Source organism: Dromiciops gliroides, chromosome 3, assembly GCF_019393635.1.
Source record: "Dromiciops gliroides isolate mDroGli1 chromosome 3, mDroGli1.pri, whole genome shotgun sequence".
Lineage (NCBI taxonomy): Eukaryota > Metazoa > Chordata > Mammalia > Microbiotheria > Microbiotheriidae > Dromiciops > Dromiciops gliroides.
In genome coordinates, this window is record NC_057863.1 from 171,523,463 (window position 1) to 171,538,119 (window position 14,657).

Sequence of the window (14,657 nt, forward strand, 5' to 3'; positions counted from 1 at the left end):
GAGAGACCCAACTAAGCAGTGTCATTCCAAAGGCATTTAAGGATGAAATTGGAATGTGGGCATTAGGAAGATGAAAGATGGAAAAGATCTGAAAAGATATTTTGTAGTAATTTTTTCACTATCAAGGAAAATGGAATAATTTGTCCTCTAACATCACAATCCCAGGTATACTTATAAAGGGGGAAATTGCAATGTCTATGAAGAAAAAAAAGTGGGAAAGATCTCTTCATTAGTTTAAGTTTCTACAATTGTGTTAGAAGCCACACAATTTTGAAAGCTGAGAGGAGGGGTATCTCTAGGAAGGAAAGAGACCAAAAGAACTGAGAGGAATCAGATCTTATCATTGACCTCTCCAAAAAGAAAATAAGAGAATAAAAATTTTAATAAAAATAGTAACTCACATGCTTACTTTCCCATTTATATAAAATTTCTGAGAATTATATACATATGCAACAAGGAATAGATGGGTTTTTACATTATAATCCATAGTAAACTATGTCTTACAATGTCAGCAAGTTTAAGATCCCACTGTAGTTACTATTTGTTGACTATAAAAAGGTCTTTGCTTCAGGAGAGCAGGATGAACTCTTAAAAGATCTAATTCAATAAGTGGTTGTCCATGCATACAACAATATTATATGATTCCTTGAAAGATATAATAACAGATAAATTAGTACTCAATAGCCTTCTCATCATTAATGTCAAGTGAGTCATAAAACAGAAAGATATCTCTTTCCTCTTATGGAGGAGAAGTAGTGCAGTATCCACATCAAAGAGTGATTCCTTATAGTTATTGAGGTCCTTCAGATGCTTCTATTCTGAGTAAGAGTTGTACTGTTTATATCAAGCCCAATAACACTAAGAGGTGCCTAACTGAGATCCATTGTCACTCTAAATAGTCTGAACTAACTACACCCACAGGAAAATCTAAAGGGATGAAAATGTTCCTATTATTCAGAAAAGTATGTATAATGGAATGGACAACCTATATATCCCATGCATCAGTATAGATATTTTGGAGAAACACTACAGATCATTAATTCAGTCTAGATTTTCTTTTACAATTGATCTAATAATGAATATCTAAATGATAGATTACAAGGTGAAGCCAAATTGCCTTTATGGAATTGCAAAACTATTTTGATAACTCCTGGCTTGGAACAAAATTTTCATCTTTTTATTACCTCTGTTTTCAAGAGGGTTTTTTAGAGATTCAATAATCTTTTTTTGTGTGGGGGGCATTTGGGGTTAAGTGACTTGCCCAGGGTCACACAGCTAGTAAGTGTTAAGTGTCTGAGGCCGGATTTGAACTCAGGTCCTCCTGAACCCAGGGCCGGTGCTCTATCCACTGTGCCACCTAGCTGCCCCAATTAAAGTAATCTTAATACTGTTATCTTAAAGACCAGAAATTAAAAAGCAAAGTAGAAGCACATAGTAGTCACTAGTAGGCTGAAACACATCACAAACAAGGAATTATAAAGGAGATTTGACTAAGTGATATCATGAAAGAACTAATCGAGCAGTAAAGATCCTGGGTAGTTTGCATGGAAAGATACAAGAATAATCAATTGATATGTCTCATGTTCCACTATTATAACTTCAAGATCAAGAGATGTCAAGGAACGATCCCAATATGTTGGGTGTTCCCCTGGTAGAAAACTGATGGTACAACATGTACAAGAGTTGCACAGGATTGATAGGCATGTATGGGTTGTAGCCTATGTTAATGGGAACACCCTCATCAATGATAACATAACTCCTTTTAAGTTTTTCAAGAACTAATTGAGACCATCACAAATTTATCCTGTATCACTTTTGTTCAGCATTTAATTTATTAATTTATTTTATATTCTCTACTTCATTCCCTATGATGATTGCTTTGGACATCCAGTTGCCTCAAATCATACTTCTAATCCAAAGTGGTTCTTGACTCCTACTGGGAAAACTGAGGTTGACTTTGATAGCCTCACTGGACTAAGTAATGAAGGTATCCTTTTCACTTCAAAATACTTATCTCCACACATAGATACATAGATATAATTGTAACTATAGATAAAGATGAGAAATGTCTTTTGCTAAGGTGGAACCCAAAAGTCTCTTTATCCCATAATTTCTCACTCACAACTAGAATTTGATCCTTCATTCATTTTCTGCATCTTCATCATTTTCCCACTTTCCCTCTTTCATAATTTCTTCCCTTCTTACTATCAACACACTCCATCTCACTTCAAAAAAGCCTTCACCAGATCCTGCTGCCTTCTAATTCTGCTGTTTAATTTCTCTTTAACTACAGAAAATTTAACACTGAGTTCTTTCCTTGCTGCTTTCAGTTCCAAACCACCCTCTCACTTCTGAATCCTTTGAAGTACAACTCTGCCCCTACTTTTCTACTGGCAATATGCTGGCAAATGTCACTATTGATCTTCTAGGCATTAAATCTAGGGAAATTATGTCACTTCCATTCTTTTTCTTAACTTCTTTCCAGCATTTGGCAGTTTTGAAAACTCCCTTCTTTTGAAATTTTCCTTCCTTACTTTTTATGATATTATACTATAATGATTGACCTCCTACCTCTCTCACCACTCCTACTAGATTTTCTGTACTGGATAATTTTCCTCCTACTACTTTTTACATGTGAGTAATCCATGTAACTCCAAAACCACTGTACTTAAATCTCTCATACCACTTTGTTTCTATGTGAACTTATCTATTCCTGTGACTTCTTTATCCATCAATATTATCTGCATGACTCTCAAATATACATTCCCATTCTTGAATTTCTCATGAAATTAAGGCCACCTAGCTGCCTATATGTTTAACTACTTTCTGGACATCTCTATTTGGATGTTCCAACACATCTTAAATTCAGGAATTCTTAACCTAAGGTTTATAAATATGCTCATTTTTAATGTTTCGATGACCGTATTTCAATATATTTCATTTTAACCTCGTACATTAGTTTTGGTTTGGTTTGGAATTTTTTCGTGTGGGTTTTTTTTTTTTTTTTTGGTGAGGCAATTGGGGATAAGTGACTTGCCCAGAGACACACAGCTAGTAAGTGTCAAGGGTCTGAGACTGGATTTGAACTCAGGTCCTCCTGAATCCAGGGCCAGTGCTCTATCTACTATGCCACCTAGCTGCCCCTAACCTCATACATTTAAAAATTATTCTACAACTCTTTCAGTTTCACCAGACTGATAAAGGGTTCCTTGATACACACAAAAATTATAACCTCTGTCTTAAAAGCTGTATGTCCAAACCAAATTCAGCCTATATAGCTACACCCCTGCCATTTCATTCAATTGTATAGTTATTTTCCCATTCTAGAAGCCATTTTCCTCCTTCCCTTAGCAATAAGTCACCAAACCATATGGTTTATTCTTTCAAAATGTTTTTAAAGGGATCTCTTTTCACCCAGTCATGGTCCTTAAACCCTCATACTTAGATTGTGATATTGGTCTTCTAATAGGTCTTTGCCTTCAATCTCTCCCCACTCAAATCTAGCCCACACAGATCTTCCAGATAATTATTATTTTTTTAAACATTGGTTTGTATATTCCAATATCTATATTTAAAGACAATAACAGCAAAAACAACTAACAACCTTTTCCACCCAATAGCTAAAAGTCTAAACTCCTTACACTGATATTCACATGAAGTTACACTTAGTTCTAAGCTACCTTTTTAACTTTCTCCAAAACTTGCAACCCAAACTTTCAGTTCTTTCCAGATTATTCTACCAATATTTTCTTGAATCTGCCTTCAATATTCATGTACCCATAGCTTTGTTCACACATTCATACTGTCCCAAAATGTTGCTTTCCAACTGATCTTATATCAATATATCTACCTATTTTACCATATTGATCTTAGTCATTCTTGAAGGACCAAGTCAAGTATCTCCACTTTTAAACAAAGCTTTTCTAAATCACTACAGTCTACAGTGAATACCCCCTCCTTTATATTGGTGTAGTAGGTTTGTATCTGCTACCATTACTTTGGCCAAATCAAGATACTGCTTTGTATTTTATTGCACTGTTCATATTTATATGTCTTGTTTCCCCAACTACTCCATAAAGACATTGGAAAGTAGAGCTCAAGACATATTTCTTTGAGTTACCCTTGCACCCATTAGGTGATCCATTGATCACTCTTTGTTTATTGTCTGATAGGTTGGGCATATGTGACCTGGCAGTCTTACTTGCTTTTGCTATTTCTGAGTTTTGCTTTTATGTTTAGCCTTGAGCACATTTTGCCTTTGAGATTTAGTTCACCACTATGAATGACATGTCACCTTTGGTGATGAACAGATAGATGACATGCCCCCTCCTTTCCAATCCCTGTCTCACAGATTTGTTCTGCATTGCTCACAGACAGTACCAACTGTTCTTCCTGTTGATTGCCAGAATAAGTCAGTAGTTGAAAAAAAAAAGACCACGGATTGTGGAAAATAACTGGGGCTGCTGGATGGGAATAACATTGTATAATAAAATTCTAGTTAGACAATCTTCTTTTATTATTTTGAGAATTCATTTGACATGGAAAAGCAAACTTTAGCTTTAAAGGCTCTCTTCAGACAAGGAGTACATCAAAACAGTACATCAAAATTAGATAAGATTACATGACAGATGTAACTACAGACAAAACTTTTTCAATGATCCATTAGAATATTGAAATCATATGAGGTGTTAAACTGGGAGAGGTATTTGCCAGTCTTGTAAGATGCCTAGTATAGTCAGTCACCTCCCCTCCAATAAAGCTGAGTCGTTATTATGGAGTTCTCCACAGTCCATATTTACTAATGACATTATGGTAATTCTATCAGGCCTGAGATCACTGCAAAGCTTCTTTAGTGAAATACACAGTAATGTCAAGAGATAAATATAACAATCCACAGTACCAAAACAAATTTGACCAAAAATAATTTCACACATTGCCTAAATTATGACATATGAGGACAGGAAAGTAATTTGTGTGTGTGTGTGTGTGTGTGTGTGTGTGTGTGTAGCAGCTGGGTGGTACAGTGGACAAAGCACTGGGCTTGGAATAAGGAAGATGATCTTAATGAATTCTAATTTTGCACCAGACACTGACTATCTGTGTGACCCTGAGCAACTCACTTGACCCTGTTTGCCTCAGTTCCTTATCTGTAAAATGAACTGGAAAAGGAAATGACAAACCACTTCACTATCTTTCCCAAGATAACTCTAATTTGGTCAAAAAGAGCAGGACAGGACTGACAATGATTTTTTTGGCCGGGGGCGGGGGGGGGGGGCGTATGGGGGTTAAGTGACTCGCCCCAGGTCATACAGCTACTAAGTGTCAAGTGTCTGAGGCTGGATTTGAACTCATGTACTCCTGAATCCAGGGCCAGTGCACCACCTAGCTGCCCCCATAACTGACAAGGATTTGAACAATAGCATTTCTTGACAAATTCCATGGTTGGTCAATCAGGTAATCTCAGAAATGAAGAAAAATTGATGTGGCTAAACCACTACTTCAAAAGTCCACTTCACCAGCTTCTATTGAAGATTCATCATGTTAAATTCTGGAATGCCATGATATAATAAGAATAAAAATTCTAAGTTGCACAAAGAATAATAAAAATGCTTCTGGTGTATGAAAGTTGGTTGCCATGTTAGCATCGATGACCTCAGGGGCTAGAAAAACCATAAACAAGTCATAATTTAAGATGTGTATGTCAAGCAAGGAATTGGATTGGATATATCATGAAAATGATTGACATCAGGTGGATAACTTGAATGATCAATTGCTGCCCCAGAAATTGATTTAATAAGTAGTAAAAACTACTCCCAAGCATTCTATAGATTGCTCTAGAAAAACTCTATGAGGAAAATCAGACAAAAATCAGAAAAGATGAGACTACATAGATAGGTTATTTTCTGAGCTATTAGAGGGAGTGGCTTCACTGATGAAACCATAGATATTTCAAAATATCACACTTGAAAAATCATTGTGGCTCTCTTTATAAACTATTTGGGAAGGGGTTGGCTAAGTCAGTAGAAAAGAACAAAGACAGCCTTTGACACAAAGATACCTCCTTTAAAAAAATTTCAGCTTCAACCATTGGCTTTGACACTTTGGCCATTTAGAATTAGCTGGTAAAGAGCTAGCAGAATGCCACCTTTTTTCCCCTAAAGAAAAAAGTGGAGCAGCTAGGTGGTACAGTGAATAAAGCACCTGCCCTGGATTCAGGAGGACTTAAGTTCAAATCCAACCTCAGACACTTGAAACTTACTAGCTGTGTGACCCTCAGGAAGTCACTTAACCCTCATAGCCCTGCACAAAAAAACAAAACAAAACAAAACGTGTTTGAATCACCTTGAAAACTGGAGTTGTTAGCAACTAAGAATGTTCTACCCACCACCAGCAAGAAATGATTATGGGTTGTAGTAGAAGGTTTATGTTAACATATTATAATGTATGGTAATAATTCTTTCTTTTGAGTTAACTTGGGGGTAGAAGAGATATAACAGTGTGAACCCAGGCTGCAGGCTCCAGGGTAGGATTTGAGAGCCAGATCAGCAAAGGGAGAGTTGTACCAGAGAGCCTGTAGAAGAGAGTGAAGTCTTGTACGAGCGGACTGATTGAACCAAGATGGAAATGGAGGATGCTCCAAGGCATGGTAGAATGATTTGCCTGAAGCTTTGCCTATGGAAACTCCTTAAGAAATAATGGGGGCAGCTAGATGGCGCAGTGGATAGAGCACCAGCCCTGGAGTCAGGAGTACCTGAGTTCAAATCCGGCCTCAGACACTTAACATTTACTAGCTGTGTGACCCAGGGCAAGTCACTTAACCCCAAATGCCTCACTAAAAATAAAAATTAAAAAAAAAAAAAAAGAAATAATGAACATGGGGGCAGCTAGGTGGCGCAGTGGATAAAGCACTGGCCCTGGACTCAGGAGGACCTGAGTTCAAATTCAGCCTCAGACACTTGACACTTACTAGCTGTGTGACTCTGGGCAAGTCACTTAAACCTCATTGCCCCACAAAAAATAAATGAATGAATGAAGAAAGAAAGAAAGAAAGAAAGAAAGAAAGAAAGAAAGGAAGGAAGGAAGGAAGGAAGGAAGGAAGGAAGGAAGGAAGGAAGGAAGGAAGGAAGGAAGGAAGGAAGGAAGGAAGGAAGGAAGGAAGAGAAGAGAAAAGAAATAATGAACATGTTCAAAAGACTTACTTTAAAGTATTCTAAAGGAGAACCAGATTGGTAATAACTGTCATGATATCAACAACTCCCTCTCCCCTCCACCCCCCCCCCAAAGAAAAGAACAGAAAACAAGTGAACAAAAACCTCCTGCCTTGAAAAAGTATACAGTCATACTTCAACATGACTAAATTTTTCTGGAAATTATTTAAGATAAAACAATGTTACAAGAGGTAGTTAGTTCCATAGGAAACATGTTCTGAATCCAGTGGAATTAATTGCAATTGCTTACACATAATAGCATATATGCTTTGCAGGGAATCTTATTTAAATTCTCTCATTTGAAATTCACAATAACTTCAGAAGCTATGTACTACAATCATTATTACCCTCATTTTACAGACGAGGAAGCTGAGATTCAGAGAGGTAAAGATGCTTGTCCATGAACACACACATCATTTCAGAAATGGGATCAGAACCCAGGTGTTCCTAACAAGACCAGCACTCTCTCAGGAGGTTATTCTCTGCCTCTCACTCCTAGAGTTCTTGAAGCTAAGATAGTATCATCCTAATTATTGATGTTAAATCTCAGGTAATTGAGTGAATGGCAGTATAGGCGCATTTTACTACATTATAATGAGACAAGAATAATTCGTTAATTATATTATTCCCAAATAATATTGATCAGGTCAGTATTATGTTAAGTGTGCCAATCATGTCAATATCATATGGAGTATGCCTATAAGTGAAAGATCAGATAGATAAAGAAGGATGTTCTTAACTTTGGAAAAATGAATAATGTAACTAGCCTGATCTATAGACAAATTCTCATTATATTAAAATGGTTTGGGCCATATTTGTCTCTTTATCCCAAAACAGTATTTTGAGGAGAGCAAATAATTTATAATGTGTGATTTACAAAGGGAAAAAAAAAGGACTTTGTAGATATATAAGATAGAGTTCACATATAAACATTTTTTCTTCATGTAAAAAGTGAGGGTTATTTTGTATTTTTACCAAACATAAAATGCCACATTATTTAAACATGTTTGAACATAGATGGGCATGTTTGATGAGAACATTAGTGATAGAAAACATGAATGGACAGAATTAAACAGCTTAATTGGATTTACCAAAGGGACTTTCCAGAAAAATGACTAGAATAATCAATCTCACTATAAATGTTCTCAGAATACAGAAAACGACTCAGAGAAATTAAGTCGTAAACACAATTTTGGCATATGAAAGAGCATTTCTAATATCTATCTGATGACGTGTTTAAGATTTCATATAGGAGGTAGCATTGTATGATGCTATCTATATTCACTCTACTGACCAAAGCCAATGTTACCTTTTATTTAGGAGAACAAATCTTAGTAATGCTCTTTTATATTCTAATCATCAAATTTAAGTAAGATCTACTCTAATACATGCCATTTTCTTTCTGAAATTCCATGAATATACTAAGGATTTTGTCTTGACAATAGTTTTACAATGTCTAGCAGAAATAGATCATTGCATTAAACCACAGTTAAGTTTGGTTGATTATTGGGAAGCAGAAAGGTATATAGATCTGTTTGGTCATAGAAAATATGAACATTATACTTTTATTAGAAAAAACTATGAAATTTTGTAATGCTGGCTTATAACAAATATATTCTAAAATAGATTTATTAATAGATTTCTTATATCACTATAGTTTCCTATTTATCCCTCCTCTTACTCCTTGCAAGAAGTCCTTCCTGTATAGAAAAGAATTTTTTTAAAAGAAAAGACAATTGAGCAAAACCAATCTATACATCAAAAGAAAATCTGACAGTATTTGTAATGATATACAACTCCAGATGCTCATGCGAAGAAAGAAGGGGTGTTTTCTTAGATCTCATTGGTACCAAAGTTGTTCTTTTTAATCTTTCCACATTCACTTTCAATTGTTATATGCCTGTTATAGTACACACACACACACACACACACACACACACATTTTCTTTCCTCTGCTTCACTTTGCCTCATCATTTCATGTCTTTCCATGATTTTCTGTATTCATTTTATGGATTGCTTCTTATAGGATAGTAATTCTATTTGCCATTACATTTATATACTACAATTTTTTTAGCCTCTGCTCATTCAATGGGCATCTTCTTTGTTTCCAGTTTTTTACTACTACAAAAGTGCTGCATTAAACATTTTGGAGCCTTTCTTTTTGTCAGTGATCTCCTTGGGGTACAAATAAGTATTTTTAATAATTTCCTTTGGCAAGTGTTTTCATGACTATCATCATACTTGATTGAATAGATCTTATCATTAAAGCTGTTTTGTGAGAGTTGGTTTTAGGCTATATGAAAGTGTAGGGCAGAAAATAATATTCTCAATAAATGGTTGTTTTAGATAAGAAAATAAAATATCACTCAGGTAATGTTCTGTGTGAAATTTTCAAATTTACTGTTCAAGTCCTATTTTGTGTTACAAAATTACAATAGAGACAGTATATCATAAAAGTTAGCATATTGGGCTTAGTGTCAAGAAAATCTAAATTCAGATTATGCTTCTGCCACTTAATTGGGCAACCCTGGGCAAGTCACTTAACCTCTACGTGCCTTAGGAAAAGCCCTACAAATTGTTTATTAAGTTATAGATTTTTTTAACTGCTAAAGAAATCACATATTCTTCAAATATTCATAAGTTCATTATAAGTTATGACAGTAGTATAGAGGGTAAGCAAACAAAATGCGAACTGTGTTTCTGGATGGAATTTATATATATATACATATTTTTATTCATGTGTGTATCTCCTACTGTACTTATACAGTCAAATAAATGATTAACACATTGATGTAAAACAAGTGGAGCAAATTATCAATACCATTAAAAACCAATTAGAATATCTGAAGGTCTAAAAAATAAAATATTTTAAATATGCAATTTTTTGGTTTAAAGTACAGTGTATATAGTAACTCAAACTATGCTTAGTAATTATTGTCCCAAGAATTCCAAGTCAAAACCACCTGTTTAGTATATAGAGATAAGTGATTTATAATTAGCATGTCAGTTGGTAGAATGATGAGTGGAAAATCATCAAGGGACTTGAAGATGAGTAAAATGTTTTGTTGTCCTCAATATTTCAAACATTACTCCTTGTCATTCATTGAGTTTACATGATTAATTTTCATTATCTTTGAAGAGGGTATGATTAGCAAAAGTAAACATAGCATAACTCCTATCTCAATTAACACAAATTCCAAATTATGGAAGTTGAAAATAATTAAGAATAACTCTGATAAAAATCCTAGTTGTGATATTACTTGTGTGACTTTGACTAAATATTTTTTTCTTTTTTAGTCTTCAGTGTTATCACCTATAACATAAGAAGGTCCTATTAAATGATCTTTAAAGTTCCTTTCTGGGCTAAATCCCATGTTCTTGTTTTATTGTTATATAATGTTAATAAGAACAAGAACAGCTAAAGCCAACCTGGTAATTTAAAAAAAACATTATTCCCACAATCTGATTTTTAAAAGTAATTAGTATTAATGCAATGGACTGTTTCTTTGTCAGTGCATTTACGTAGATGATAAGGAGAGACCAGGTGTAAAGACAATGATAACCAAAGACCAACACCATAATCCTGGATGGTGATTATTCATTTATCAAAAGCAGCTTTCCACAATCCAGAAAAGAAGACCTTAGAACAGAATATCATCATTATCATCATGTCAGACATTTAATGAGTACTCCAGGTGTGTTTCACAGTGGACTAGAAATCCCTAGGTGATGTGCTTAATAAATAGATAAGAGTGATTGCTAATTAGCATATCACTTTGTAGAATATCAAAATGTAGAACGTCTAAGATGCCTGAAAATGTTTAAAGCAGTTTTTTTTTCCTCTTGAGGATTTTAAACATTCTTCCTCACAACTGTGTTTAAACCATTATTTGTATTGCAGAGATTGATTCAATAGACATGTGTCTTTCCTTATGGAAGTAACACTCTAAAAGAAATAAAAGTTGTTTGTTGGGGCCACACATTCAGCAAAGTGTTTGTGTCCTACAAATTGATAATATTCCTATTTGCATGTATTTTGCATCTTGTTTATTTCTGGTGGTAAATTTAAGGTAAGTAAAGGATTACAAAGGAAAGAAAAAAGTGGTATCTGGAGACTGAATAAATAGAATTCATTCATATATGCTCTTGTCTCCAAGCAAGAATGATAAAGTCAGCTCTGTCATTTTTTTCATCAAGAAGCACAAAAACTATATTGTTGATACATGTTTGTCCAAAGATGTGAATATTCATGCAAAAACACTGGTGCCTGATTATTTAAAGAAATGTAATATATTGTACAGAACTGCTGAAAGGGAAGGCCCTTGTACTTTTACATATATGTGATGATGTTAAAAAAAGGAGACATACTTAGGGAAAAAAAATAAACAAACAAGCAAGCTGTTATTGCTTTTGCTGCTCCCTCCCAGCCTTCTCCTGGAAAAAATCTCTGCCCTGTGATTATTTACCCATCATCATTTTGGCATTTCCTTGCTGTTGAATGTTTCCCTGCTGTTTGTGTTTTAGACAGGAGTCCGAAAAGTGTTTCTAAAATACTGGCAAGCTGACCAACTCAATGATTTGTGCCTTCAGCTCCAGAGGAAAATTATAACCTGTCAAAAAGGTAACAATTACATGCAGATATTTGTGAACCATATTTTTTGCATACCCACACAAAGCTGTTGGGTACAGTAGAATATTTTAATCTCTAAATTGTAATAATTATACATTTATATTTCTGAACTGTGTTTTTATTTGTTATGCACACTTATTTGGTAATGAGGTAAAGCACAGCTTTCCATTTATGTAGAATCCACTTTTCAATTGACTATGACATTAATTATCTGCCACAGTATTTGCATATGCAGCTTCTCAGGGGTTACAGAGCATTCCCTTTTGGCTAATCAACCCTTAACTTAGTCATTTATGGGTGGCAATTTTTATAAATCTTATGCTGTACAGAGGAGCAATTTAATACATTGAATTATTCTTTACTAATTTCAACAAAGATGTAATGGTAACAATCACTGATATTCTCCTCTGATGATGCTGAGCTATTATTGTTAAAGTCAATGCCAGAGGATGACAAGTGCTGTCAGGTTTTCCACAAGCTACAAAGACTTCATATACAGGCCTAGTAATGAACTATTTGTTGTCTAACTTTCAGCCCATCTACATTTTAGGGCTCATCGCCATCTTGTCAGTAAGGTGATGACTTTATAGCCTCAGCAGTTTTAAAAGACTAACTACTAAAATCTAATAGTACTGTAATGATTGGAATGATGCCACCTGCTGGAGACTTACTATAGAAGAGTTCCGCCCATGAAGCGAAGGTCTTTGAGGGCAAGACCAGGAGTCTTTTCTTTGGCGTCAGGAAGTGACAAGGGCTAGTGGGAGGAGGAAGGAAGAGACTGGCACTCGCTCTGAGGCTCTTTCCTGGGGACTCTGGCAGAGAAGGGAGCTAAAAATGCGCTCTCCCTTTAATAGACAGGAATCTAGGCCTTTCTCTCTCTCTTTACCAAATTCTTATTCTCCTTAATAAACGCTTAAAAGTCTAACTCTTGCTAAAGCTTATAATTTATTGGTGACCACTCACTGGATATTTTAGACAGGCTAGCTAGAATTTTAGCCCTTAACAGTACTATTACAACCTCTTTCAATTATCTGCAACCACTATCAACAAAACTACCACCACCACCAGCACCACTACTACTACCAATACTACCACAACTATCACTAGTAATAACAATCACTAGCATCTATATAATACTTTAAGACTTGTAAAGTGCTTTAACATACTATGTCATTTGATCCTTACATCAACCCCAGGTAGTTGTTATTACTATCTTCATTTTATGGATAAGAAGAATGAGACTGAGAGATGAAATATTTTGTCTGTAGTCACAAAACTACTAATTCTCTGAGGAAAGTTTTAAACTCAGGTCTTCCTTAACTTTTCTCATGCATTACATGAGGCTGTGATCTTAAACTTAAGCCCTGAAGATTATTTGTTAAATGTGGGGAGGTTTGATGGGGGAGAATAATGTAGACCGATAAAAACACAAATCTTTTAAAATACTGAAATGTAAGATTATATATTTGTATGTATATTCATGTATATACATATGTATGTGTATATATTATATATACATATACACATGTTGTGCATATACATTCATATGTGGGTATACATGCATATATATAGTATTGTGCTCATATACATATATATATACATATATGCACTATATATATATATATATATATATATACACACATACACACAAATACACACACATACACACACACTATATGTGTTTATTGAAGGTAAGAAACAGTAGAATGAATTTGGAGTCAGATGACCTGGGTTCAAGTCTCTCCGTTGCTACTTAATATTTTTGTAAGCTTGGAAAAGTCCATTAAAGCTCTGTGGATCTCAGTTTCCTCATCTATAAAATGAAGGTTTTGAAGTAAGGCAGCATGAGAGGGATCAGAGAGCTGGCCTCAATGCAAGTTAAAGACTGGTTTCAGGGGAAGCTAGGTGGCACAGTGGATAAAGCACCTGACCTGGATTCAGGAGGACCTGAGTTCAAATCCAGACTCAGACACTTGGCACTTATTAGCTGTGTGACCATGGGCAAGTCACTTAACCCTCATTGCCCCACAAAACAAAAAGAAACATAAGACTAGTTTCCAGACACATTTGTTTGACTCAGTGCCCCTGGCTACAATGACTATAAATTCTTCTTCGATCAGCACTGTTGGCAGAATTTCATCCTGGGAATCCTTAATCAATGAAACCACAGATTGATTGTGTGTGTGTGTGTGTGTGTGTGTGTGTGTGTTTATAGATTAACAGGATAGGTAGATAGATGATAGAGAGAGAGATAGAGAGATAGAGAGATAGAGAGAGAGAGAGAGAGAGAGAGAGAGAGAGAGATAGCAGGTCTTTTTATTACAATTATAGACTTCCAGGAAGGCAGAGAGTAAGTCATAAATTTTATTCATTAATTTTGTCCTAGCTTCAGAACTCCAAAGATCCATGATCCCATAAGTGTGAATTCTGCTGCACAAATAATAATTTCAGCCTTTCAGGTAGCACATAGCACTTGAAGTTAAGACAGACCTATGTTCAAAACCTGCCTCAAAAACTTTCCTAGCACTATAACTCTAGACAAATCACTTCTCTCAGCTTCAGTTTCTTTATAATAAAATGACGACAATAATATGAGAAGAGCTTTAAAAATCTTAAAGTTCCATATAAATACTGGGTAATAGGAAGAGGAAGAGGAGGAGGAGGAGGAGGAGGAGAAGGAAAAGTGGTATTGTTACAATTTACTAGATGGTCTTTTAGAATTGCTGTGGATAAAGAGCCATCACTCTACTGTAAAGATGGCAATGCGCCCTTGAAACTTAAGTAGGCAGGAAGTTAGACATCTGACATGCAGTCCATCT

The 14,657-nt window shown here is 35.2% G+C and overlaps 1 protein-coding gene across 1 annotated transcript in view; it reads left to right on the top strand.

Moving 5' to 3' along the window:
* The window catches only part of MYO16 (myosin XVI), a 746,727-nt gene that overhangs the window by 629,404 nt on the left and 102,666 nt on the right, over window positions 1–14,657 (top strand). The window contains 1 exon segment of the mRNA XM_043997806.1: window positions 11,733–11,829. Within this exon segment, the coding sequence (XP_043853741.1) occupies window positions 11,733–11,829 (97 nt within the window).